The 24,177-nt window shown below is 39.6% G+C and overlaps 2 protein-coding genes across 3 annotated transcripts in view; one reads left to right on the forward strand and one right to left on the reverse strand.

Moving 5' to 3' along the window:
- The window catches only part of LOC138175891 (gamma-secretase-activating protein-like), a 117,203-nt gene extending 110,396 nt beyond the window's left edge, over nt 1-6,807 (forward strand). For both annotated transcript variants that reach the window (XM_069106539.1, XM_069106540.1), the window contains 2 exons: nt 3,934-4,033; nt 5,720-6,807. In XM_069106539.1, the coding sequence (XP_068962640.1) occupies nt 3,934-4,033; nt 5,720-5,829 (210 nt within the window). In that variant the 3' untranslated portion in view covers nt 5,830-6,807. The remainder of the gene's footprint in view (nt 1-3,933; nt 4,034-5,719) is intronic.
- A 4,547-nt stretch (nt 6,808-11,354) lies between these two features.
- Nucleotides 11,355-24,177, reverse strand: part of LOC138175894 (coiled-coil domain-containing protein 146-like) — a 245,301-nt gene continuing 232,478 nt past the window's right edge. Inside the window, exons 17-19 of the mRNA XM_069106545.1 lie at nt 23,216-23,353; nt 14,492-14,740; nt 11,355-12,379 (exon numbers count right to left, since the gene is read on the reverse strand). Of these exons, the coding sequence (XP_068962646.1) occupies nt 12,176-12,379; nt 14,492-14,740; nt 23,216-23,353 (591 nt within the window). The 3' untranslated portion in view covers nt 11,355-12,175. The remainder of the gene's footprint in view (nt 12,380-14,491; nt 14,741-23,215; nt 23,354-24,177) is intronic.

Below are 24,177 nucleotides of genomic sequence, written 5' to 3' on the forward strand. Positions count from 1 at the left end.
TGAAATGACAGATTGTGAAAAATATTTTGAGTTACTGTGAAAGCTTTAAATGCAAGGGAATATAGTCTTTCTCTGCCCCTTCATCCTTTGCAATAAATGCTGCAATAATCACGTTCTTTGCATCCTTTGCAATAAGCACAGGGTGCAATTATTTTCTTGGAGCTCTTCCTGGAAATACTCATCATGAGCATTGTAGTGGGGCATGATCAAATGTCCCATAAAGTGATGTTTCTTGTTTTCTTTTGATCATCTCTAAAATCAACTGTTTTATTTGTTTCTTTAATTCTAAATTCCATCGAGCTCCAGCTTGATTTGCTAGTTTTGTTTATAGTAAGAATATCAGTAGTGAGTTGATTTGTTGGTCATTGTATGAGGAGCTCACCTTTAGGGTACCAACTATTAAGCTAAAGTTTATGGACAGCCTAAAAATTGCTTAATTCTTCACATTTTCTGCCTCCTTTTCTGATATTGTGTCACCATTACTGCAGAAGCAGGGGTCCTGGCAATAGATGGAGTCTGATTTCTGTGAACAATCCTACCTAAAGACAAAGAAGTTCATCTCCAGTAGGCTGACCTTTGGATGAGGGATTCTTTAGTCATCATAACTCATCAAACAAAGAAAAGTTTATTAAGCTAAATGTCATTAATGTAAAAAAATGAATAACTAATAACCCATATGTTTACTTTCCCCACCATAAGATCTTTATAAGAATAATTTATACATTTATTGACAGGTGCCTTTATAAAGACCCAAGAAGGTAATGAGAACGATTTTGAAATTGGTGTTCTAGAATGGACCACATTCTCTCTTCAGTCACATTATTGACCCAAAGGTATAGAGCAGAGGTGTCAAACTCAGCTGGAACCAGATTAAAATATAATTAGGAAATGTTTAACAAAACAAATAAAAATACAATACAGTGGAGATGATGTTAATTTGTGGTTTTCCAAGTTAATCTGCAGGGATCTGTTTCTATTTGAGTTTGACATCATTGGTATAGGGAATATAAAATGCCCCTGTGGTTATCATTTGTTAACCAGGAGATTGTTTAAAAAATGATTCAATATAAGCCAAATATAACTGTAAGGTATCCTCCTATGCAATGTCTTCTGTGCATTTATTAAAAATAATAGGAAATATTTTGAAAGAAGCAACAACAGAGAAAAATCTTGTTCAGTGACCTTCTGATTAGAAATATGTTGTATAGTTGTGTCTGACTCTTTGTGACCCTGTTTGAGGTTTTGTTGGCAAAGCTACTGGAGTGGTTTGCCATTTCCTTCTCCAGCTCATTTTACAGATGAGGAAACAGGATTAAGTGACATGCTTGGGCTTCACACAGCTAGTAAGTGTCTGAGGCTGGATTTAAACTCAGGAGATGAGCCTTCCTGACCCCAGGTCTGGCACTATATCCACTGGCCTTATAAATATGTAGTGAGGCATAAAACTTGCCAAAAGGTCTTTAGCCACTTTCATGTAGGATGCCTACCACAGAGTCCAGAAAGCAAAGGTGGAAGGTCCTCCGGATGTTCCTGTCTTGATTATGTTGTGCTGATTGAATTAAGGCTACGAACATTAAAGGGCCTTTTTAAAGAATCATGCTCCCTCCAGAGTTTGGCTTAACTTCTCATGGAGGAAAAAGGCCTCTTATCCAGGTTTTAATATGCACTTGAAAGGACAGCCTGTAGAGCTAGTCTGCCAGTAATTAATATCTTGTGTAAACACTGTAAAATGGGTGGATAAAGTATTGCCAATGGACAATGAGGTAGACCTACAAATGGATCGGATCCTTTGGCTTTTAGCTTCTCCATGAACAAAGACCTATTGTTTTCTCTCTGCTTGGCTCCTGACCCTCTGGACTTTTAAAACTACCCCCATTCCACCTGCCTTCTTACCCTGAAGATGATTCCCACACTGTGGCTGACCCCCTCCTCCCAAATGGTGAGTTCCTGCCGGTGTCCAGGGTGGCCATAGTTCACTTCCTGACTCTCTCTGCTCCTGGGTCTCCAGACTTTCCATTTTTCCTGTTGGTACCTATCCTACGCCCTTTTCAACTCCATTTTCTGTGCTGTATTTACCGTTGGAATGTAATGTCTTTTTTATAAGGTAGGGATTGATTTTTTCTTTTCTTCTTGCTTGTATAACAGCTTCTGGCAGTGAGCTGGTTGGGCACAAAACCCCTAAGATCTGTACTTCTTCCCAGTTTCAGAAGAAGAGAAATTACTTAAGAAGGGTGAGAGGGTAGAGATTTTCATTTACAGACTATGGTGGGAATTGTTTATGGAGTATTCCTGAGAAGAATAAGTAGAGAAGGCAAAGGTGGGAGTAGTTCCATTGCAATAGTGATCCATCTAATGGGCATCACTTTGGCTCCCACTGCTTAAAGTCCAGGTATATTACTTTATGCCTCCCCAAAGGTCACTCTGGGTTGTTCTAGGGGTTTGGAATAATTTCTTATCTCTGCCATTGGGTTATGCCATTAGAATGTGTTCTTCAATTTTAGGGGTCCTGGTACCCCAGGCCATTTAGCCACTTAACAGATTAGCTTTCACAAAGGAACATTTGCTCCAGAGATACACCAAATACATACAAACATCCCCACCACAACACCTGGGTGAATAATCTCCTCTATGCCACCTCATTCTCTAGAGAGGAATGGGATTAGCTTCACAATTTAACTCACTTTCTACATAGCATTAGTCCCGCAGAGTCAAGTCCAAATCTCTGGCCTTACTTCCTGACATCCTGGCTTACTAGAACTCTTGCAGTTGCAAAACTGAGTGCAATATCTGTCTTGGACCTCAGGGTTCCAAGGTTCCCTTGGTTTGAGTTCCTAAATCCAGGACTCCACTCCTTGCATCTAGAAGGATAAATGTAAGTGGGGGGTGGGGAGTGTGTACTGGGGAAGGTGACACCCTAGGCCCTTCTCCCCAGCTTATTGTATGGTACCATTTAAAGACTCAAATAGTTTCAGCTATTCAGCCAATGGAAAGAGGCTTCTGTCCCATACACATGGTTAGGCCAATGTACAATATCCATACTTGGACCAAGTTTGTCTCACAGGATCAGGTCCCTGGAATCTTGCACATGACTGCCTCCATTAGAGGGGATTAGGTATGTGCCAAAAACCTGTTACATTTGGATTTGTATTCCCAGTGCTTAGCACAGTGCCTAGCACACAGAAATCACTTAATAAATCTCTCTCTCTCTGTCTGTCTATCTGTCTCTCTCTCTTTCTCCCTCCCCCTCCCTTATTAAGGAGCATGAATTGTTTCAGGGTCTGAAAAATTAAAATTATAGATCATCCAAAGACGCAAGGGAGAGCTATATATATATAGTGGATATGAGTAGAGTGACTCTATTCCTAACAAAGAATTTCACAGAAGAACTGAATGTGAACTATAAAAAATGATGTCCCTTGCACTCTGGATCCATGATTCCGTAACTCTAAATGTGTGACTAGAAAGGGAGATGAGGGGACCATATAGCAAAACTGAAGGGGGACTAACACATAGCCTGTGTCTTCTTCGGTATCCTTGCAATGTTAAGATTTAATGAACCCTGACCAAGCACTTTTGCTGTCAACTCCCTATGGAAAATAATATGGCAGGACGTGGATGAGGCATGCGTGAATGGGGTTCTGATTTGTACCACTGGAGGAAGTAGCCATACTGATGACTTTTTAAAGTTTAAAGTTAAGTTTGCCTCAATCAGAGTTGCCAGTTAAGATATTCACAGAATCCTTGGAGTTCAAAGGGCCCTAAAAGGCTATCTCCTCCTGTGATTGCATATAAACCTCTAGGTTTGAGAAACCTTTTGTACCTCCTGAGGCAGCTAATCCCACTTTTGCATAGTTCTAATTGGTTCTAACTGCTTGACTTAAAGTGGTGATGACCTTCAGAATGAACTAATCCCATGAATGATTTCTTTTTTAGTCCCGAAATTCTGCAATTGACAAGTCATCATTCCTTATTGAATTCCTGCCTCTGAATTATTTGATTGAAGTACTGACAGAGATGGAGACTACTCGACAAGGTACCCTTCACTCTATTCAATTCTACTTATTTCTGTCAATTTAACATCCCGTTAGAAAAACGTCATTGCTTCTGCTTTGTCCAAAAGCTGAAATCAAAGTTCTACTCTCTACTTAGACACATACGAACCAGAGAGTGGTAGACCTTGACAGACCTGGGAGGTCACATAGTCAAACACGTTTGTTTTACAAAAGGAAAAACTTGAGCTCAGAGGATTTCAGTGACTGACCTTACATGGTACAGATATGCTCCCTCTGTGACCTCTGTGACCAACTAATCTCTTTGGGCCTTGGTTTCTTTATCTGTAAAGCTGGACTAGATAACTTTTGAGATCCCTTTGAAATCTGTGGTCTTAAGTCAGAGGCAGAGTCAAAACTAGAGCTTGAGTTTCCTGGCTATTTCATGCTCTTTCCCACACAAAGTCTTTGGATGAAGCCTTAACTTTCTTACTACCTCAGTTTCTCCATCTTTAAAACACCTAGACTGGAAGTTATAAATGAAGTGCTATTTTATTCTGTGTACATAGAGACACTCTTTGTAAAAAAAAAAAAGGGGGGGGGTGCGGCTAGGCGCAGTGAATAGAGCACTGGCCCTGGAGTCAGGAGGACCTGAGTCCAAATCTGGCCTCAGACACTTGACACTTACTAGCCGTGTGACCTTGGGCAAATCACTTAACCCCAATTGCCCTTCCTTCCCCCCTCCAAAAAAGAAAAAAAAAAGGAACCTCTACCTCAGTGAGAAAGCTTTAGTGTGCTACAAGTTCATTCTGGTGCTTTAAGTTTCCATGTGGTGCTGTCATGGCACACTTCAAATTCGTGTGAGTAACACCTTATCTCCCTGGGGATCTTCTCCTAATTTGCTATTGAGGTGACCATTTTAGGAAAGATGTAGAAAACACGATTAAATGATCATTTCATTTAACATTTGATTCTGTGCAACTTTCCTTTTTTCAAAATACCTCATGATTACAATGCTGCCTTGATTAAGAAATTTGTGAGTCACAAATAACAAAAATAAGACTAAAGAGGTGGAGACAGATTTAGAGGTAGAAGGACATTAGAGGCCTTTATAAAGTCCAACCCCCTCATTTTATGGGTGAAATAAATCTGGGCTTTGATAGATGATGATAGCGTTTGCCCAGCATCTCCGAGTGAGTAATTGGTAGAGCATAGGATTTGGGGTGCTATATTTAAAGAAAACAGTCTTGAATTCTATTTGACTGTTATTGGCAAATCCTCTTTCTCTAGTGCTGAGACTTAGAAAATTTTTAATTATTTAAAATATGATGACCCTCACAGTAATGAACCTGAGATTCTTTTGAAAAGCTTGACCCCAAAAAGCAGAACTTGGGCCAGTTGATGGAAGGTGTCGAGAGGAAGGCTTTGGCCCAGTTTCAGGAAAATAACTCCAAACAACTAGAACAATGCACAAGCAGGGTAGTTCGTTTCACTAGGTAAGGAATGCCCCATCTCTCCAGTTCTTCAGACAGAAGCTAGGAGCTGTGCTTGGGTATATCCTAGAGAAAACTACTGCTTCCAGCCTGCGTTGGACTAGCCGATCTCTGAGGGTGCCCTTCCAACTCCGAGATTCTCTGAATTGAATTATCACCTAGACCAAATGCAGAGTTGGAAGGCCACATGCGTACATGCCAGAGGCTCACAATAACCTCCTCCTCTCTTTTCTCTAGCTCTGAATCCCTTTGAAGGATGTGACACTGTGGACACAAAATTTGTGGAGGAAACAGCACTGAAACAAACCATGATCCTCTTGAACTTATCAAAGAACTGTGACAACTGACTTCCAAGAATTTGCTGTCACCATTTCCCATTTTATTAAAAAAAAAAAAGGCACAACATTTACCATGGACCTTTGAGCTGTTTTTTAGAACTATTTGTACTGAGGAAAAATTCTCAGATGCTCTGTAGTCATGTAGGTGATACAGAGTTCAGGGCCCATCACTAAAAGTAAATAAATAATGACTTCCATTTGGAGAATGGAGGGCCCTTTCTAAGAGGTTGAACATTTCAAGAGGTGCTCATGAATACTGACCTGAATTGCTTTAGTTCTTCCTACATGAACAGAAGATGAAAGGCATGTGTATAAAAAGTCAGGACAAGAGCTAAGGAACAGGTAAATGACCTTCCAGATACTGTTCAGAGAAGAGTTTCTCCAGCTCCTATACTGTCTATTTCCAAAGAAAAAAATGAAGACTCAAGAATAATCATGTGGTGATCCAAAATGCCTAGAGGTTTAAAAATTTTTAATTTGGGATAAAATATATTGAAAATATGGAAGGAGAATAGAATAAGAAAAATAAATAAGTGATCTTTTTTTGTAAATAATATATGATTTAAAAAAGAAGAAATGTTACATGTTCAATATAAAAACTCAGTTTTGAGTTTAGGAAGCTTTTCTTTTGTATTTAAAGTTACGTTTCTTTTTTCTTTTGCCTTTTGGAGGGCAATGGGGTTAAGTAACTTGCCCAAGGTTACACGGCTAGTTTTGTGTGTGTGTGTGGGTGTTAAGTATATGAGGCCGGAACCGAACTCGGGTCCTCCTGAGTCTGGGGCCGGCGCTTTACTGACTGTGCCACCTAGCCGCCCTGCCTTTCTTTTCAATGTAGAATAATTTGTAATGTTTATATATTGTACACTTGGAGTTCATAATTGAAATGATTACAGGAAGATTTTATTTAATTTTATACTGTTGATTTTTTGGTAGTGTTTATAAAATGTCTATTTAGACAAATCTTGATATTAAAATTTCATTGAAAGATCCTTGGTGTTTTGTTTGTTTTAAATCATAACTCTCCTGAGAAAGCCAGGATGTATGACTACCTGAATTATGTCCTCTCTTGGCCTTCAAGAGTCTATATAATTTTAGTTGTCCTCCAGTCAGATCCTTCATTATCAGTTCTAGAAATTCCATCTTAGTTCTATGTACTGATTTGTGGGCATTGCCCAAGACTCTTTCCTAGGGCTCTGCTTTTCTCTACATGCTTTCCCATGGGGCAAAAGTTCTTAACCTTTTTTTGTGTACATTGGACCCGTCTGCAGTCTGATGAGCCTTGTGGATGTCTTCTCAGAATGATATTTTTAGATGCATAAATGAAAATATCGTGTATTATAATAAGTGAAAATCAATTACATAAAAATGCAGTTGTCAAAATATATTATTAAAAATACAACCACCATCATGTTCACAGAACCTATGGTAAGAACCCTGCCTTTGGCTTCAGCGATTATCTTTATTCAGATGACTCCCAAAACTATGTTTGCAGCTCTGACTGCTTTTCTTTTATTCTTTTTTTGAGTATTCAATTTTTTCCTAATGACATGTAAAAACCAATTTTAATATTAATTTTTTAAGATTTTGAGTTCCAAATTCTTTCCTTCTGTCCCTTCCATTCCTTCTCCCTGAGAGAGAATGCAATTTGATATAGATTACACATGCGTAATCATGCAAAATATATTTCCATGTTAGTCATGTTGTGAAAGAAAAAGACAAAAAAAATCCACACAAAAAAATAAAGTGAAAAATAGTATGCTTTGATCTGCATTTAAACTCTATCAATTCTATCTCTGGAGGTGGATAGCATTTTTTATTATAAGTCCTTTGGAATTGCCTTGGATCATACTACTGAAAATAGCTAAGTCATCATTGTATAATATTGCTGTTACTATGTACAGTGTTCTCCTGGTTCTGCTCACTTCAGTTTGCATCAGTTCATGTGAGTATTTACAGAGTTTTTTGAAATCATCCTGTTGATCTGACTGCTTTCCCAAATCCATTCTCTCTCTCTCCCAGCCTCCCACAAACCACCCTCCATTTGGCCCCTTCGTGTCAATTCTCACTCACCCAAGCTAAAAATACTTTTCTTTGATCTCTCCCTCTCTCATGTCCTTTTGACTCCTCCTGTCTCTTCTATCTCTTTCTTTTCCATTCTATTACTGCTATTGTATTTCATGATGTCATTTTCTCAATCCTAGATTGTTGTGATAATTTGCTAACTGGACTCTTGCTCTCAGTCTTTCTCTACTCTAATTTATCCTATATACTGATTATAGGTTAAGCGTTCATCCTTTTATTCCCTGCTCAGTGCTAATCCCTGCTGCAATGATTTCCCATTAGTTTGACATGTTCTGTAATCTGACCCAACGGTACCTACCCAACCTTAGTGTCCATCATTTCTCAACCCAGTTCTTTGCCATTAAACAGATGAACCATCTCACTATCTCTTGACAAAGCCATACACTTTCATTTCTGCCTCTTTGGTCTTACACTTAGTCTAAATGCTATTCATTCAGGCCCAGCTATATCCCTACCTTATCCATGAAACTTTCCTTGACCATTCAAACCTAAAGAGATTCCTTGCACTCCATCTAAACTTGCAGCATTTGTTGTCTTTAGTACTTCATCATTTGGAATCACTTTAGGAGAGGTCCCCATCAATGTAGTTCAAGTGGAAGCTGAGTGACCATTTGTTGGTGGTATTGTAGAAAATAGTTTCGGCCAGGTAAATGATCTGTAAAATACCTTCCAACTCTTATTATTATTATTATTATAAGTTATTCTGTAACTTATATGAAATATATTTCATATAGTCATATATATATATAATTTCATATAATTGGGACTACCCAATATTCCATCAACATTTTAATTGGTAATATCCTTGATGATTCTCTGGATCAATTTGTTGTTGCATGCCTGAATGGTCTCCTTATACTCTCATACTAGGAACTGGAACATGTATTGCAGTGTAACCTGGACTTACCAGAACATGAGAAACTCTGGGTAGTCTTTCCACCTGGAAAACCAGGTTATAACAAGTACAGGAAACATTAACTTGATTTCTTCAGTACAGCTTATCCTGGAGCAGTGTGCCTTCTATCCTGTTTCTCTGTTGAGTGAAATGTATTTCTGTACACAACTACGTGTGTGTGTGTGTGTGTGTGTGTGTGTGTGTGTGTGTAGTTTTCCCTCCTTTGAACAGTTCCAATGTTTCTACAAGTCTTTTCACCAGGAATGCTTTGACCATCTCTATTTCATTAAAAAAAAAAGTCTCTTCAGTTTCTGTCCTTCTGCTTCTCCTCCCTCCCCCCTCCTCCCCAGGATTATAATAAACTTTACTGAATAAGTTATTCTTGGTTTTAAGCTTATGTTTTTTTTCTTCTGAAATATTGTATTATGAGTTCTTCTCTCCTTTTTAGGGGTGTCTGCTAAATCCTGTGTGATCCTGTGGCTCTTCAGTACTTGAATTCATTCCTCCTCGCTGCCTGAATTTTTTCTTTGACTTGTAAGCTCTGGATTTTGTTTATAATCTTCCTGGGAGTTTTCATTTGGGTGTTTGAGGAGGTGGCCAGTAATTTCTTCCTTGCCCTTTGGTTCTAAAAGATATCGATCATTTTATGGTTTTTAAAAAAAATATATCTAGGCCCTTGTTTTTGGTCATGGATTTCAGGTAGTCTACTGATTCTTAAATTATCTCTCATTGATCTGATTTCCAGGTTTGTTGTTTTGGCTGGGAGATATCCTAAATTTTTTCTATTTTTCTTTTTAGTCTTTGGACTTTGTTTTTTTATATGTCTTGTTTTATGAAGTTATTCGCTTTAATTTGGTCCATTCTAATGTTCAAGGAGTTTATTGTTGGGTTAAGGTTTGGTACCTTTTATTTCCAATTGCTCATTTTAATTCCAAATCTTTCTTCTACAATTATTTTTTTCCCAATTTTTCTTCTACTGCTCACATTTCTTTTACAAAATAATTTTAAAATTTGTAATACAAAAGCAAACAAAAAAACTTCTAGCTTCATTTCTTCTAGGAATTCTAGTTTAATTTTGTACAACCTGTGCTTTCTTTTGGGACTTTTCTCATATTTTGAGGCTATTTACTTCTAGGTCTGTGCCTTGAGTATCCCTGCTAACATAAAAGCGCTTATTTTTTGATTGCTTATTTTTCCAGCTGACTTCCTGACATAGTCTTTATGTAAAGGCTAGACTCTGTACATTGGAGAAATGTCTTAACTGAGCTTGTATACCCTCTGATCCTGCTGGTTTCTTGGGAATATTGTTGTATCATTCCATGATCTCAGAGACAGACCAGGATGGGGTCCTGTAAGCTTTGAGAGCTCCCCAAATGGTCTTGGGTTCCTGCATTGGTTATTCCCTTGTTGTTCCAGGTTGTAGGCTAGAATTGAGACCTCCAGTCCAATTTGCTCCTGGATTTAGAGCCACACACGACTCCTGGTTGCTTCTCAATTTGCTTCTTTTTCAGTAAACCACCTAAGGCCTACAGCTCCTCATCTAGGTACAGGTCCTCTCATCCCTGCATACATGATCAGAAACTGTATAGGGAGTAACAGAACTTCCAGTTGGTACCTACCTGGTCCTTCAACTTGAACAAGGTCAGGACCCTCTGTGTGGCTATGGAGTCTCTTCTGACCCTGATGCACATCCTCAGCACTCTGTCCATCTCTGCACTGGAATGCTGCCCTATCCACAAAGTCTGTGGATTTGTCTGTCTTCCTAGGCCAACTTGGTGAGAAGAATTACTCACTGTGACTTTTTATTGGATTTTCTGGATAGGCCTCAGTCTGGTGCATTTTCTAGATCTTTGTGAAGAGCTGTGTTGCTGCTACTCCACCACCTTGATTCTTCCTTCCTTTTCCTTATTTATATGTATATACTTATGGCAAGAAGCCTCTATTCCAACCCACTTTCCTACATCAGTCTCAGTTCATTGGACCTTGGTGTTCTCAAGAAACTCTTGATTTCTGTCCTGGCTTAGTTTCCCATTTGCATTCTTACTTGCATCCTAATTTGTACTCTGCTTCATTGGGTTTTTTTGGATGGGAGTTTTCCCTCAGGGTAAATGATTGCCCTAATCATTGCCATGTGTTGGCTCTACATTGGAGAGTCGACATACAATGTCCTCATCCCACTTGCTTCCCTCCTCATGAAAACTCCCTAGTCTATAAAATGAGTTACTTGGACTAGACAATCTGAGGTCCTTTCCAACTGTCAGCATAGCATCCTATGATTCATGAGCTGAAAAAGATCTCTCCCTCTTCTGAATCTTAATATTACTTTGGATTTTGGGCATTTGTCACATTCCATTTTGTTTTATAGTTAGGTTTATGGATATGTATATATCTTATCTCCTCTAATAGAGGAGAGCTTCCAGTTACAGCATATGTCTACTTCTACTACCCTTTGAGAGAAGGAACTATTATATTTATCTGTGTATCTCCCTTGAAACCTAGTACAGTGCTTTGCATACAGTAGACACTTTATAAGAATCCACTGATTTGAATTTATTAAAATTATGAAAACATCTGGCACCAGAATTTAGGAGCTTGTCAAAATAGCCATTTAACTTTTTTTTTTGTACAGGAACCAAAAAGAGGGACAGAAATACTTTTTTTAAAAAACCTTTCACATATGAAAAATTTGGATTTACAAAACAGACACATTTCAAAGGGATTGTTTTTGCTGCAAAAAGATTGACTTTGCCAAAGAATATATTGTTAATATTCCTTTACACGTCATGCTTTCCTACTGATTTTAAAATAATTTAAATTAACCTGAATAGTATTTACCTATCAAGTCTTAGGAATAAACTATTTTCACAAGTGAAACATACCTTTATACTGTTTAAAATAAAAATATTTACTTTGGCCTCTCCACTAACTATACTGATACATATTTCCCCAAAGAACAAGTATAGTACTGTTTAGTTAAATTATATATTTTTTAATTTCAGAAAATATACCAGAATGGATTGATTTGACTTTCTTCAGAAAAAAAAAATGCTGATTATCACCTCTCATTCTAGCCGTAGGATCATATTTGAAAAGAAATTTAACCTGAACAGTGTTCCGCATAGAGACTGGAAAATAACTAAATGATCAAAATACTTTTTTAAAACTTTAGTTACAATTCTAAATTCTACACAAATGGGAAATGTGTCTTTCTTTGTAGGACCTAAAGTGAGTGAATGGTGTGTCCCTGTTCCTATCTGTCCAATATTGTGAAGGCCCTGTTGACTTATTTTGCTCATAGTTTCCCAGCTGTGGGTTAATGGAAGCCTTTTCGAAGCCATTGGGAAACTTAGCCTCGGGGCCTTTTCTTTGTTCAAATATTCAAATTTCAATTGGTTTTATAGTAGGCTTTCTTATGTGCCTCATGTTGGAGCCAGGCTCACATGGCTTGAATGGAGGAGCTCGGCCATAAGGCCGGGGTAGGGGCAAAGTGGCTTCTGCTTCCGGGATATAGGCATTTGGGCGCTGGATGGCTGTTGTGTAAACCCCGGAAGGCAGCATGTTGTTTTTCTCTTCCAAGGCAATCTGCAAAGAAAAACTTCCTTTAGTTTGCAGAAAAAGATAGCAAGTCACATTCATCTGGACAATATCAGATTGTAAGCTCCTTGAAGGCAAGGGACTGTCTTTTGCTTCTTTTTGTATCGCCAGCACTGAGAACAGCGCCTGCCACATAGTAGCTGCTCAATAAATTTTGTTGATTAAATATTTATTGATAGCAGCAGCATGAAGGCAGAGGACCTTGATTCAAATCCTACTTCTGTCATTTGCTAGCTGTTTGACCTTGGACAAGTCACTTCTCAGAGCCTCAATCTCCTCATCTATGAAAAGAGAATTGGACTGGATGGTTCATTAGATTCTTTCCAGCTATAAATATGTGCTCCTATGATACCTCTTTTGGCCAGTGTAAATACTATGAGGGGAGGGACTAAAGGCCAGTAGTGGATTTTAATGGAGAGGCAGGATGGGGCAGGGATATGGAGGGGGACAGAAAAATAAAATGTCAGTATATGAAACATTTACCTTACATAATAGGGGGTGGGAGGGACCAAACCAAACTTTAATGTTCTCATATAGCATAACTTTGTTTCCCATGCAGTACAATGTTACCGTGATTCAGGAAATTGCTCAATGGCCCCCAAACTCTTCCATTCCCCGTATCACTTTTCTACCAACAAACAAACCAGCAGAAATATGATCCACATGAGAAAGGAGGAACTTTCATGGAGCTCAAGTAGCAAGGAAACACAAGGGATGATATAATGGAGGGGAGGAAAACCTAGCAAAGTGTTTTTGCACCCAGGGCCATTCAGCAAACCCCGGGGACGAAAGAGTGGAGTTGGCAGGGATTCAGACACATCTGCGATGAAAAGAAGACCCTCTGGGAGGAGGGAGGCCATGTTGCCTTCAGCACCCAACATTGTCCTAGTTCCTTTCACAGACTCTAAGGCAGGGCTTCTTCACCTCTTGTGTGAAGCTAGTGAAATCTATGTATCCCTTCTCAGAATACTGCTTTTAAACAGAAAATAAAATACACAGGATTGTAAAGCAAACCAAAAATATTGAAATATAGTTATCAAAATACTTTGAAAAACAGTTCATAGAGCTCAGGTTTAGAACCTCTGGAGTCTAATGGCTGCTAATTGTCATCTATGAAGTACTCTTCCTTTCTGATGGACAGTCTTCCTTTTATCACTGATGGATCATTTGGAGTTCTTACACTTGAAAGGTATCCTTTACAGACTGAGCTGCGGTTTGCTTCCTGGCACTCTGATCTTTTCGGTGTCTTTTGGGGATTCTGATTCCTGGCTGTCCACCTAACACAGGCCCTTGAATAAAGTGGATGGTCTCAGTAAATATTTGCTGAATGAGTGAATGAATGAAAAGCAGGTTGGACCTTGTGTTATTATTTTTCAATGGATAGAAGCTGGACCAAAATATACTGATATAAGAAAGTCTTCAACCTAAGTCAGCATATTCTCTGCAACTTATAGGTTAAGTGGCTTGCTGCAGGTCACATAGCCAGTAGGTACCAGAAGCAGGATCTGAACCCAGGTCTCCTTTGGTCCAAGGCTAGCTCTGTCTCCACTATGCTTCTTTCATTACGCCTACAGTAGTGATTAAACTTCTAAAAGTAATGGTGAATTCTATCTCAAGTTCAAGACAGCTCAGAATCAAAGTACGTGTGGTCTGATAATCAGGAAAGCAAACCAATAGTTGTGTGTAGAGTCTGGGGAGTGCAGATATACATCTTTAATCATAAAGCCTTCAATGGGCAATCATTATTATAAGCCAGCTTATTGAATGATTCAAGTAGAGTTTTACTCCAGACCTTGGTCTAGTAACACTTCCATCTTTCTAGCAAAAAAAAAAAAACCCTACAATTTCTAATTGCCACTATTATCCATAGATATTTCTTCAGTGCCTACGGGCTATAATGGCACGAAAGCTGAGACCTCGTGCCGTAGTGGTACCAATTCTGATAGTACCTTTAAGGTTATAAACTGCTCTGTCTTAGAACTAACAATCACCAGAGGACTGAACTGGAGGACATAGGCGTGGGACTGAAGGGAGAAGGGTGACCTCCCATGGCTCCTGGCCCTTCTTGTGTCTTTTAACAATCCTAGACACCAAACTTACCATTGTCCTTTCTGCTGTGGCTAACTTATGCAAATCTTCATCTCGCAGCACCTTCAGCCAGTCTTCTTCGATTTCTTTGCTGAGTGGCAGCCCTTGATCTAGCCTCTCACTGCAGTTTGTAAGGAACTCTTGTTTGTCCCTGACTTCCTTTTGTAGTTCAAGAGTGAGAGCTTGCTGCATGGACAGCTCAGCCACAAGAGCCATCATTTTGTGGGTAGAGTCTTTTATCTTCTTCTGATACTCATTCATCTGGAATTAAAGGGACAGAAACTTAAGGAATGCGTAGACCTGTCCTTAACAGACCCACTGAAAAGGGGACAGGAAAACCCTAAAGGTTTGACACATGGGTTTGACCAATGGTTCTGTTGTTGAAAGCTGTCTCCAACATCTACTTATATTAAAAAGTCCAACACCATAAGCATCTGGGAGGACAAAGAGGAGTGTAAGAAGCCATGCAGTTCAGTGTAGCAAGAGGGCACTAAGCTAACCACTCCACAGGATTCTGAAACACTAGGACCTGTTAGCAGGACGGGTCGCAGAGCTTGCTTTGACTGAAGAGCAAAGGAATCGGCTTATACAGTTACAAGTTTTCTGTAATGGGTAAAGGACAGTTCTGATCAAACGCAGGGTGATCATCTAGAATTCACAGCATTTCAGAGCTGGAAGGAAGCTTAGGCATTATCCAGTCCAGCTGTTTCACTTACGTGGGAAGAAACTGAGCCTCAGAGAGGTTATGACTTATCCAAGGAGATACAACTTAATAGTGATTTTAATCCCTTTTAGCCCTCTAATTCTGAGTTACACATAAGCCAACAGAGGTTTGAAAGGATCCCACATTTTTGATTCCTCATATCTAGTTTTGCATTTTTATTAATTGTTAATTATAAAGGAATATCATACCTAGAAGAGTAAAAACTATATCACAGAGTTATGGTTTACTTAGCTGAGAAAACTAGAACATGCTTAAGCCCTGAGGGAATTTTATTTAAAAAATGGAAACAAAAATCAGAGTACTGATACTACCAAACTCTCTCTCAAGATGCTCAAGACCTTGACGCATCCCCCCAGGGCTCTACTACATGTGTGTAAGAATAGGAAAAATTTGTTAGTAAAATTTGATGGGGAGGAGAACTTTTTAAAAATGCTTTTTCACATCAACTACTCAGTTGAGATAGCTTCATAGGCAGGCTTTGTCAGGTGATTTGCTTCCAACAATACTAAATACATCTTGGGGCAGCTAGGTGGCACAGTGAATAGAAGGCCAGCTCTGGAGATGGGAGGACCTGAGTTCAAATCCAGCCTCAGACATTTAACACACACACAAAACTAGCCGTGTGATCTTGGGCAAGTCACTTAACCCCAAACTGCCCTCCAAAAAGCAAAAAAATATATACTAAATATATAAAGGCTCAATTGGTGGCAGGTATTTATCTAGCATGATGCCCTGTAGTTTTCTGTTCCATTGCCTGTAAACACCCAAGGGTAGTTTGGTCACAACACTTTAGTTAGCCCTTCAGTCCTCAGATAAGTGACAAAGTAGGTGCTGGAAATCGATTCAGACAAATAGCACTTGGCCTATGAGTGTCCCCATTACAATCTCATCCCACCTTCCACACTATAGAAGACCTTTCCCAATCTCTTTCTTCTCTCTCTCTCTCTCTCTCTCTCAAAAATTTTATTTATCTTTTATTTTCACGTTACCTTCATATGGAGAGAAAGAGACAGAGACCCAATCCCTCTTGATTTATTGCCTTCCCTCTGTTGGTTATTCCCTGCTTATCCTCTGCCTAGCTCTAGCATCTTTCCCACTGGATTGTACACTCTTTTGAGAACGAGGAAAGTCTTTTACCTATCTTTGTATTGCCAGGGCTTAGTACAATGCCTGACATTCAATAGATGTTTCATAAAATGTTCATTGACTGAGCATTTCACTCTGTCCAACTGTACCTTGTGTACAGCCCCCCTCTTCCCCAAACTGCAGTTTTTTTGTCTCCAGGATCTAATACACAGTTCTCTGCTCAGCGTTTAAAGTCCTCCACAAGCCAGCCCCTTCTACCTTTCCGAAGTTCTCCCACTTTATTCTTCATGTCCTATATCATGCAGTTGACGCTGGCCTCCTTGCTGTTCCTTCCATGTCTGGTATATATCTCATTTGTACCTACTTATATACATGGTTAGAATTTGAGCTCCTTGAGGGGAGGAACTGTTTTTGCTTTTTTGCTTTGTGTCTTAATCACTTAGCACAGGGCCTGGCATGGGGGAAGAGCTTAAGAAGTGCTTGACTGCTGACTGACTACCTAATTAACTTTTATTTCACAAGCACTGATCTTCTCTCCTCCCCATCATCCCCCAACATTACTTAAAAAAAGAAGAAAAACACAACCACCTTGTAACAAACATGCATAGGCAAGTTGAATAAATTCTCAATTGGCCATGTCTCCTTTTGGATCTCGAATCCATCATCTCTGTGTTGGGAGGTGGGTTCCGTGGATCCTCAACAAGCCTCTGCTTGGTCATGGCGTTAATCAGAGTTCTGAAGTCTTTCAAAGGTGCTTGCCTCGATGGCTTATTCTTGTATGAACTGTTCCCCTGACTCTGCTAACTTTAATCTGCTCCATTCTGCAAGTGTTCTCAGGTTTCTATGACTCCGTTCTTTTTGTCATTTCTTATGTCATAAGAATTCCATGACTTTCATATACTATAATTTATGGTTCGTGAAATTATAAAAAATCATAACTATGATTCATTTCCCCATTAATTCACCCCGACTTTTAACTTTTGGGTTTCTGTCCAAAGCACCACCAATCATCCAGGTTCACAACCCAGGAGTCTTGCTGGACTCTCCATTCTCCCTTACCTCCTGTAGCCAGTCAGTTGCTAAGTCTTGTTGGCTCTACCTCCCCAGCAGCTCTCTCTCACTCATTCATTCCTTTCTCTCTCCTCACATGGTGACCACTCTAGTCCAAACTCTCTCCTGGAGTATTGCAGTGGCAATGGTCGCTCTCTTTTCCAGGGACACTGGCCTTCCTCCTGTTCCAGACACAAGACATTCCCTCTCCGAACCCCAGAACTTGTCACTGTCTTTCAGTCTAGAATTCTCTTCCTTCAAGTCTCAGCTTAAGTACAACCTTCTACAGAAAGCCCCTGCCAACCCTGCTTACTCTCTTAAGGTCTCCCCTCGAAGATTATCTCCAATTTAACATCCACATATGTCTTGTTCCTGCATAGGTGTATACATGTTCTCTTCCTCCTTTTAGTCTGTGAGCTCCTGAAAACAAGCACTGTTTTTTGTCCTTCTTCTAGTGCTTAAAGTGCCTGGCACATAGTAGGCACTCAGTGACTTGTCCTCTCCTGCATTCTAATTTCTGCTCTCCTCAATTCATCCAGCACACAGATTTCAAAGCGATTTTCCTAAAGCCCAAGCCTGACCATGGCACTACTTTGCCCAAGAAAATTCACTATTACAAAATACAAACTTCTCTCTTTGGTCTTTAAAGCTTTTTGAAGTCTGCCTCCAGCCTCCCTTTTCAGGCTGCTTGCATTTTTCTCTCTCATATACTTTGCGCTCCATCCAAACTGGCCTCTCCAGTGGCCCTCATACCCAATAGTCCACTTGCCACCGCTTTTCCTTTCCACAGGTTCTCTCTCCTCATGTACTTGGAACATCCAACCTCCTTATCTGCACCTCCCAGAGAACCACTCGCTTTCTCCAAGGCTTAACAAAAGTGCCATCTCCCTAAAGAAGCCTTTCCTGATTGCTCCAGCTGTTGGCAACCCCACCCTTGCTCCTTCCATCTCTACATCTGAGACAATACTTACCTGTTAACATGGTGTGCCCCACTAGTAGACTGTTAGCTCCTTGAAGGCTACCTTCACTACCTCACTGTTGCATCTGTATCCCCAGTGACCCAATGCCTCCTTCTGATGAAGTATATCATATCCTGTGTACACTTTCCTATCCTGTGGGACTTTCAAACTTTTTCCACTTGCCTTTTTTGCCTGAGGAATTTTTACACAACCCCTGGGCATACAGGTGTATAAAATAGGTATACAAATCAGACATTTTCTCATAACAAATCATAAATAAATTTATTTTAAAACAATTCTTTGGGATACATATAATTTTACCATTAATTAAAGATGAAAGCAAATTTGCAAACTAATGAGATGGATGTGCTTGTTTATTTTTACATAAAGAATTAAATCTTGGTGAAATATCTGATACCATAGAATGTACAGCATCTTCAGCATTTTTCAGAGTTGATTGATATTTAGATTTTATAATTGTCAGTGCTGAGAATACCGCTTGTCATAAATACATAGAACAAATCAGAAGTATGTGTAGGACCATTTCAGAAGTTGTTGGAAATTGTGTCCATTTAACAATGTTGTATGTGAAGTAAAAACATTGCTGGTCATAACATATAGTAGTCTCCAGTCGAGCTGAGGTGTTTCTGGCAGCATCTGTTGGCATAGCCTGGCATGAGAGCATATGCAGTACAAAGCGCCTGGGCTTCGTGTTCAGAACCACGGCTGCAGTGAAGGTGTGCGATTCAGCCTGGGCAAGCGCTGCCAGAAAAACCTTGGTTATATTACATGTTTGATTTTGAATTAAATTTTGGTTACTGTGTGTTCTTTTTTACTTTTACTGTTGCCAAATGGGGTCGAGGCCTACCGCTTAAGAAGCGCTGCCCTAGGTATCCAGACGTAGTGTGGGTAAGTGATACAATACGTGCATTATATGGTCTTACTGCAGTTTATGTCTCTATGGAGATATCCTTGAGGTAGTCTCTCCTGCACAGTTCATCCTTGTTTTTATTCTGTTGTCCACTCACACCTACACCATTGGTTTTTTGAGTGACCAATGACTTCAGTTCTTTGAAGGTGGACATAACCAGCACTTTTGTTCCAGCTACAATGCTAAACAATCAGAATTAATTTTGTTGAAGGCAGATATTCATAACAACAAGGCAGGAATGTGGAACAGGGATAAAAGTTGTTTGTTCTTGCCCTTGGATTAATCTGCATACTAATCAGAGAGCATCATGGGAAATGAGGGAAACATTGTTGTTTCAATGCCTACATAGCTACTGTTGCCATTTTCTTGGCTGAAATTTCCAAAACAGGTTTTAGGGATGCAAATTGTTGACTAGATATTTAGTAGAAGTTAACAGATATTTTCTAACCCCAAATCAGATAGCTGACTTGGGCTAAGGACTATGAATCAGTACAAGGAGGAAAATGGTCAAAAGAGTAGAATTAATCTTAACTTGAGTCATTCAACTGGTTTGTATTGATTGTATGGGCAGAAGGTGGTATCTCAGATCCCATAGCTATGCATGATGAATGCTGTCACCCTCCCTGAGGGCAGCTAGGTGGCACAGTAGATAAAGTGCCAGGCCTGAAGTCAGGAAGACTCATCTTCCTGAGTTCTAATCTGGCCTCAGACACTTTTAAGTGTCTTTTAACTTTTAAGACTGTGTGACCCTGGGCAAGTCACTTCACCCTGTTTGCCTCAGTTTCATCATCTATAAAATGAGCTGGAGAAGGAAATGGCAAAGCTCTCCAGTATCTCTGCCCGGAAAACCCCAAATGGGGACACGACCGAAATGACTGAGCAACAACAAAAGTCCTGCCTTGTCAGGGAAAGACTTGCTAGTTGATGTGCTCCTTTCCAGTCACGTTTTCTGTTGCTCTGCCTTGTGTTCTTCCTATTCCAGACAACCTGACTGGCTTCTGCAGCTTCCCATCCAAGCTCCGGGTCCTGTACATTCTCTTCTTACAGTCTTCAGCCTCCTCTGTGACACTAGTTCAGTACCACTTTCTACGTAAGGTCTTCACTGATTCCACCCCCACCTTCCACCACACATACACATACAACTTTTCATTTTCTCTCCTTAAAATTGTACCGTACGACTGTATACACTTGTTATGTACTTATCTGCAATGGTACGTTGATAAATGTTTAACAATCAGCTCTGTAGAAACACATGTATGACACACTTTTAAATCTGTATTATTACTATTTTTCTCCATCCCTTTATTAATTCTAGATAATCAACCAAAAATCATTCAAGCCCTGATTTGTAGTGTTTTCTGACTTCTGAGGTAAAAATGCTCAACATAAAAAATGAACAATAAGCTCAGGAACCACTTTGAGCTGGTGCCAGCATACCAATGCTTATCTGTGTATATGTTGTATTTTCCCACTGAAATACAATTCCTTAGAGCAGAGCCTGTTTCATTTTAGCTTTTGTGTCCCCAACACATCATCTTGCTCTTAGGAGGTACGTAATAAATGTTTGTTGAATTAAATTGCATTGAATTGGGAGAGAGTCTTTTTTTATTCAACCAGGAAAAAGCCAAGTGGGATCCTCTCCACCTTTCAGCCACTTGTGGGATTGATAAGATACGGTTTGCTGTGGAATATTGTTCATGAAAGCCTTTTTCCTATCTTCATCAGGAATGCCATTGACATGTGTTCTTGTGTTTTTAAAAATGTCATTGCTATTTTTAATTTTTCTATCACTTATATAACTCAGTATATAGTTCCCTTTCTTAGGAATGTTTTATTATAAAGAATGCAAAAGAAGGGGGGAGAAGTTCAACATTATGTGCAGTGTTACATACCCATAGATCCTCCCACTATAAAAGAAGAGAAGAAAGTACATTCTCATATCTCTTTTTTGGTGCCAAGCTTGATCATTATAATTTCTCAAATTCAGTTTTGTCTTATTGAGGTTGTTTCTATTTACATTGCTGTGGTCATTGTGTACATTCTATTCCTGGCTCTGCTTCCTTTACCAAATGAGAATTACACAAAGACCATCCCAAATGGTGAACAAACCCACCTATTCAATCTGATAGCAAAGAGAAATAAGAGAAATTATACAAATTATTAGAATGTACCAGATAATACACAGAGTAATTGAGCTCTTTCACTGGTAATGCTATATCTCAGCTCAGCTGGGAGTTCCTGATCTCACCCAGGGAGAAATTCTTGGAAGTGTCTCATGGATGCTGGAACTCAAGAGCATGTTGTAGGGCCAGCTCTCCTACATGTTTGCTTCTTTCAAAAATCTTTCTCTCCCTCTAGTTCTGGAACCATGGAATCTTTCCTCAAAGCCAAGGGAACATTTCTCCTTCCCCAAGCTTTCACTGGCTCCTTCCCTCATGAAGCCACAAAGTACTGAGTAATTCATTCTCTTCTCCAATGAGGAGAATTTTATGAAAATGCACCAGGCTTGAACCTTGAGTTACATGTGTATGTGGGGCATTTTCTTCATTGACCTCTTTGGAGTATTATATATTTCTACCAGTGGGATTTCTGGATCAAAGAGTAGGGACATCTTGGCAAGTTTCTTAATATAATTTCCACAGTTCTTCAAACACTGAAGTTTTACATTTTTTTGAGGTCATCTTTGGCAATTTGCTGGTTGTGAGATGAGACTTAAAGTTATTTTGATTTGCATTTCTCTTGTAATTTGTGATATGGAGTAATCTTTCATATAATCATTAATAGTTGTATAGGTTATATTCGTAAAGCTTTTGTCAAGCTGGATCAATAGACACTTATGTTTTTGTAGTTTTCTTTTTGGTAATAATGAGATACCTGGTTTTTTTTCCCCTTAAGCCTCTGGCATAAATCTTTTTCAGTTATTTTGAGAACTGATCCCACATTACCCTCAAAATGTGTCACCTCTAGCAAAGATACAGCTGCTGCAGCTCTCTGCTTGCCAAGGAAATCAAGGGTTTGCTGGCCAAGGCAGTTTCTAGGATCTTTTGATTTCCATGTGGTAATAACTGATTTACATTCCTTAGGAAATGGTGATAATTTGCATCAGTGTCCATTACTTTATTCATTTTCTACTTCTCAAAGTCCCTAAACTAATTTGATCCCAAGTATCCCTGGTATCTGAACTGCCCCGAGGGAGAAAGTGAACACAAAGCTAGGAGTCTCACCCTCTGTCTGGTTTAAAGATGGGCCAAGTCCAGGGAGCCGCCTCTTGCAAAAGCATCATGGAATCCCTTTGATTGGATCCTAGATTCAGAGCTGGAAGTGATTTTAGAGACCATCCAGGCCAATTCCCTCATTTTACAGATTAGGAGATTGAGGCCCAGAGAGGATAAACGACTTGCCCAAGGTCACACAGGGAGTACTGATAGAGGCAGGATAGGAGTCCATATCTCCTGGCTTTAAAGTCAGTGTTGCATGGCTGGATCTTGGGACCTAGAGCTATTATAGCATGAAGACCCTTGTGCCCCAGTTGCTCAGGTGACGTCTTCCTTCTCTGCTTACTGGTACCACTTTAAGGGCTCTGGTGCTGGTCCAACTGTTGAGAGTTGATTGATTGCCCTTGTTTGGAACTATCAGCTGCTCCTCCAGGTCAGGGCTGGTGGTGGATGCTGTCCTCATATATCTCCCTTATTATCTCCCCTGCCTTGATCTCTTCAGTGCACATAGTTCTCCCTTAAAAGTACCAAATAAAAAGGCCTACTGTTTTCAGCACTGCCTAGTTCTTCTGTGAGGTTCCTTTAAATCTCATACATAAAACCCAGGACTTTTTCTAATGGTGTCTAATAACCACGTGTCAGGAATGATACAGAGAGGATTTGTACATCATGAAAGGATAACTTCTACCTTTAAGAGACTACAATTCTGTGAAAAATACAGGTAGGCCACCAAAAAGCAGACAACAAGAGACAGAGGATCTGAGAACTCACCTTTTTGGCCAGGAGCAGCGTATCCTGCTTGCAGGTCTGAGTTCTAGTCCGGAGTCTGTCTGTGAGCCGGGTGACCTGTTCAAAGATGAACTCCTTCTCCAGCAGCTTCTCCTCTTTCTCTGCCAGATGGGATTCCAGCTAGTTTGTAAATAATGAACAGGAAGAGGTAAATCTAACAAGGCCACAGCTGCTGCACAGAGTTGGTACCCTGTTGCACATTCTCAGTATTCCTGAAATGACTGGTTTGGGATGAGTGTGTGTGTGTGAGTGTGTGTGTGTGTTAATTTATTCATGTGGTTTTTTTAAACACCCAGTTATAGGTAGTCCCCAAGTTGTGAATTAAATTCTAGATATAATTTGGAATTCAGAACACATTTTACCATAGAAACAATGTCAACCTACAAGAGCCTATTAAATTGAAACTACAACTAGAATCATGGACTTTTGGAATTGGAAGAGTTCTCGGTGGTCATCTTGATGAAACTCTAACTGAAGCATGGATTCTTCTTTAAATATCCCCAACAAGTGGTCATTCATCATTTACTTGAAAGACTACAGGTGACAGGGAATTCCCTGCCTATGGAGGGAGGCCATTTTTCATCTATAAAATCTTACTGTTAGGAAGTTTTCTTTATATTGATACAAAATTAGCCTCTCTGCAACTTTTATCCATCAACTCTAGTTCTACTTGCCGGGATCAAACAGAACAGATCTAATCATGTGGAAGACCACATGACAACCTTTCATCTATTTGCACCTACTCACTATGCCAGTGTGTATACTATTGAACATAGAAAGTACAGAATTAAACTTGAAGGTTGGTATTGTGCCAATGGTTCTACAAAACATGACCACTATGTGTCATGCTATTTTTAAGGAAAATGTAGAGTTCCAGCTTGGAAGGCCAGTTGTCTATCTCTGCTCCCATAGTGGTGATAGGCATTCAGGTAGTAATTGGCTAT

This window comes from Petaurus breviceps, unplaced genomic scaffold (assembly GCF_028583685.1).
Source record: "Petaurus breviceps papuanus isolate PSGF00001 unplaced genomic scaffold, PetGlider_PUasm1.0 79, whole genome shotgun sequence".
Taxonomy (NCBI): Eukaryota; Metazoa; Chordata; class Mammalia; order Diprotodontia; family Petauridae; genus Petaurus; species Petaurus breviceps.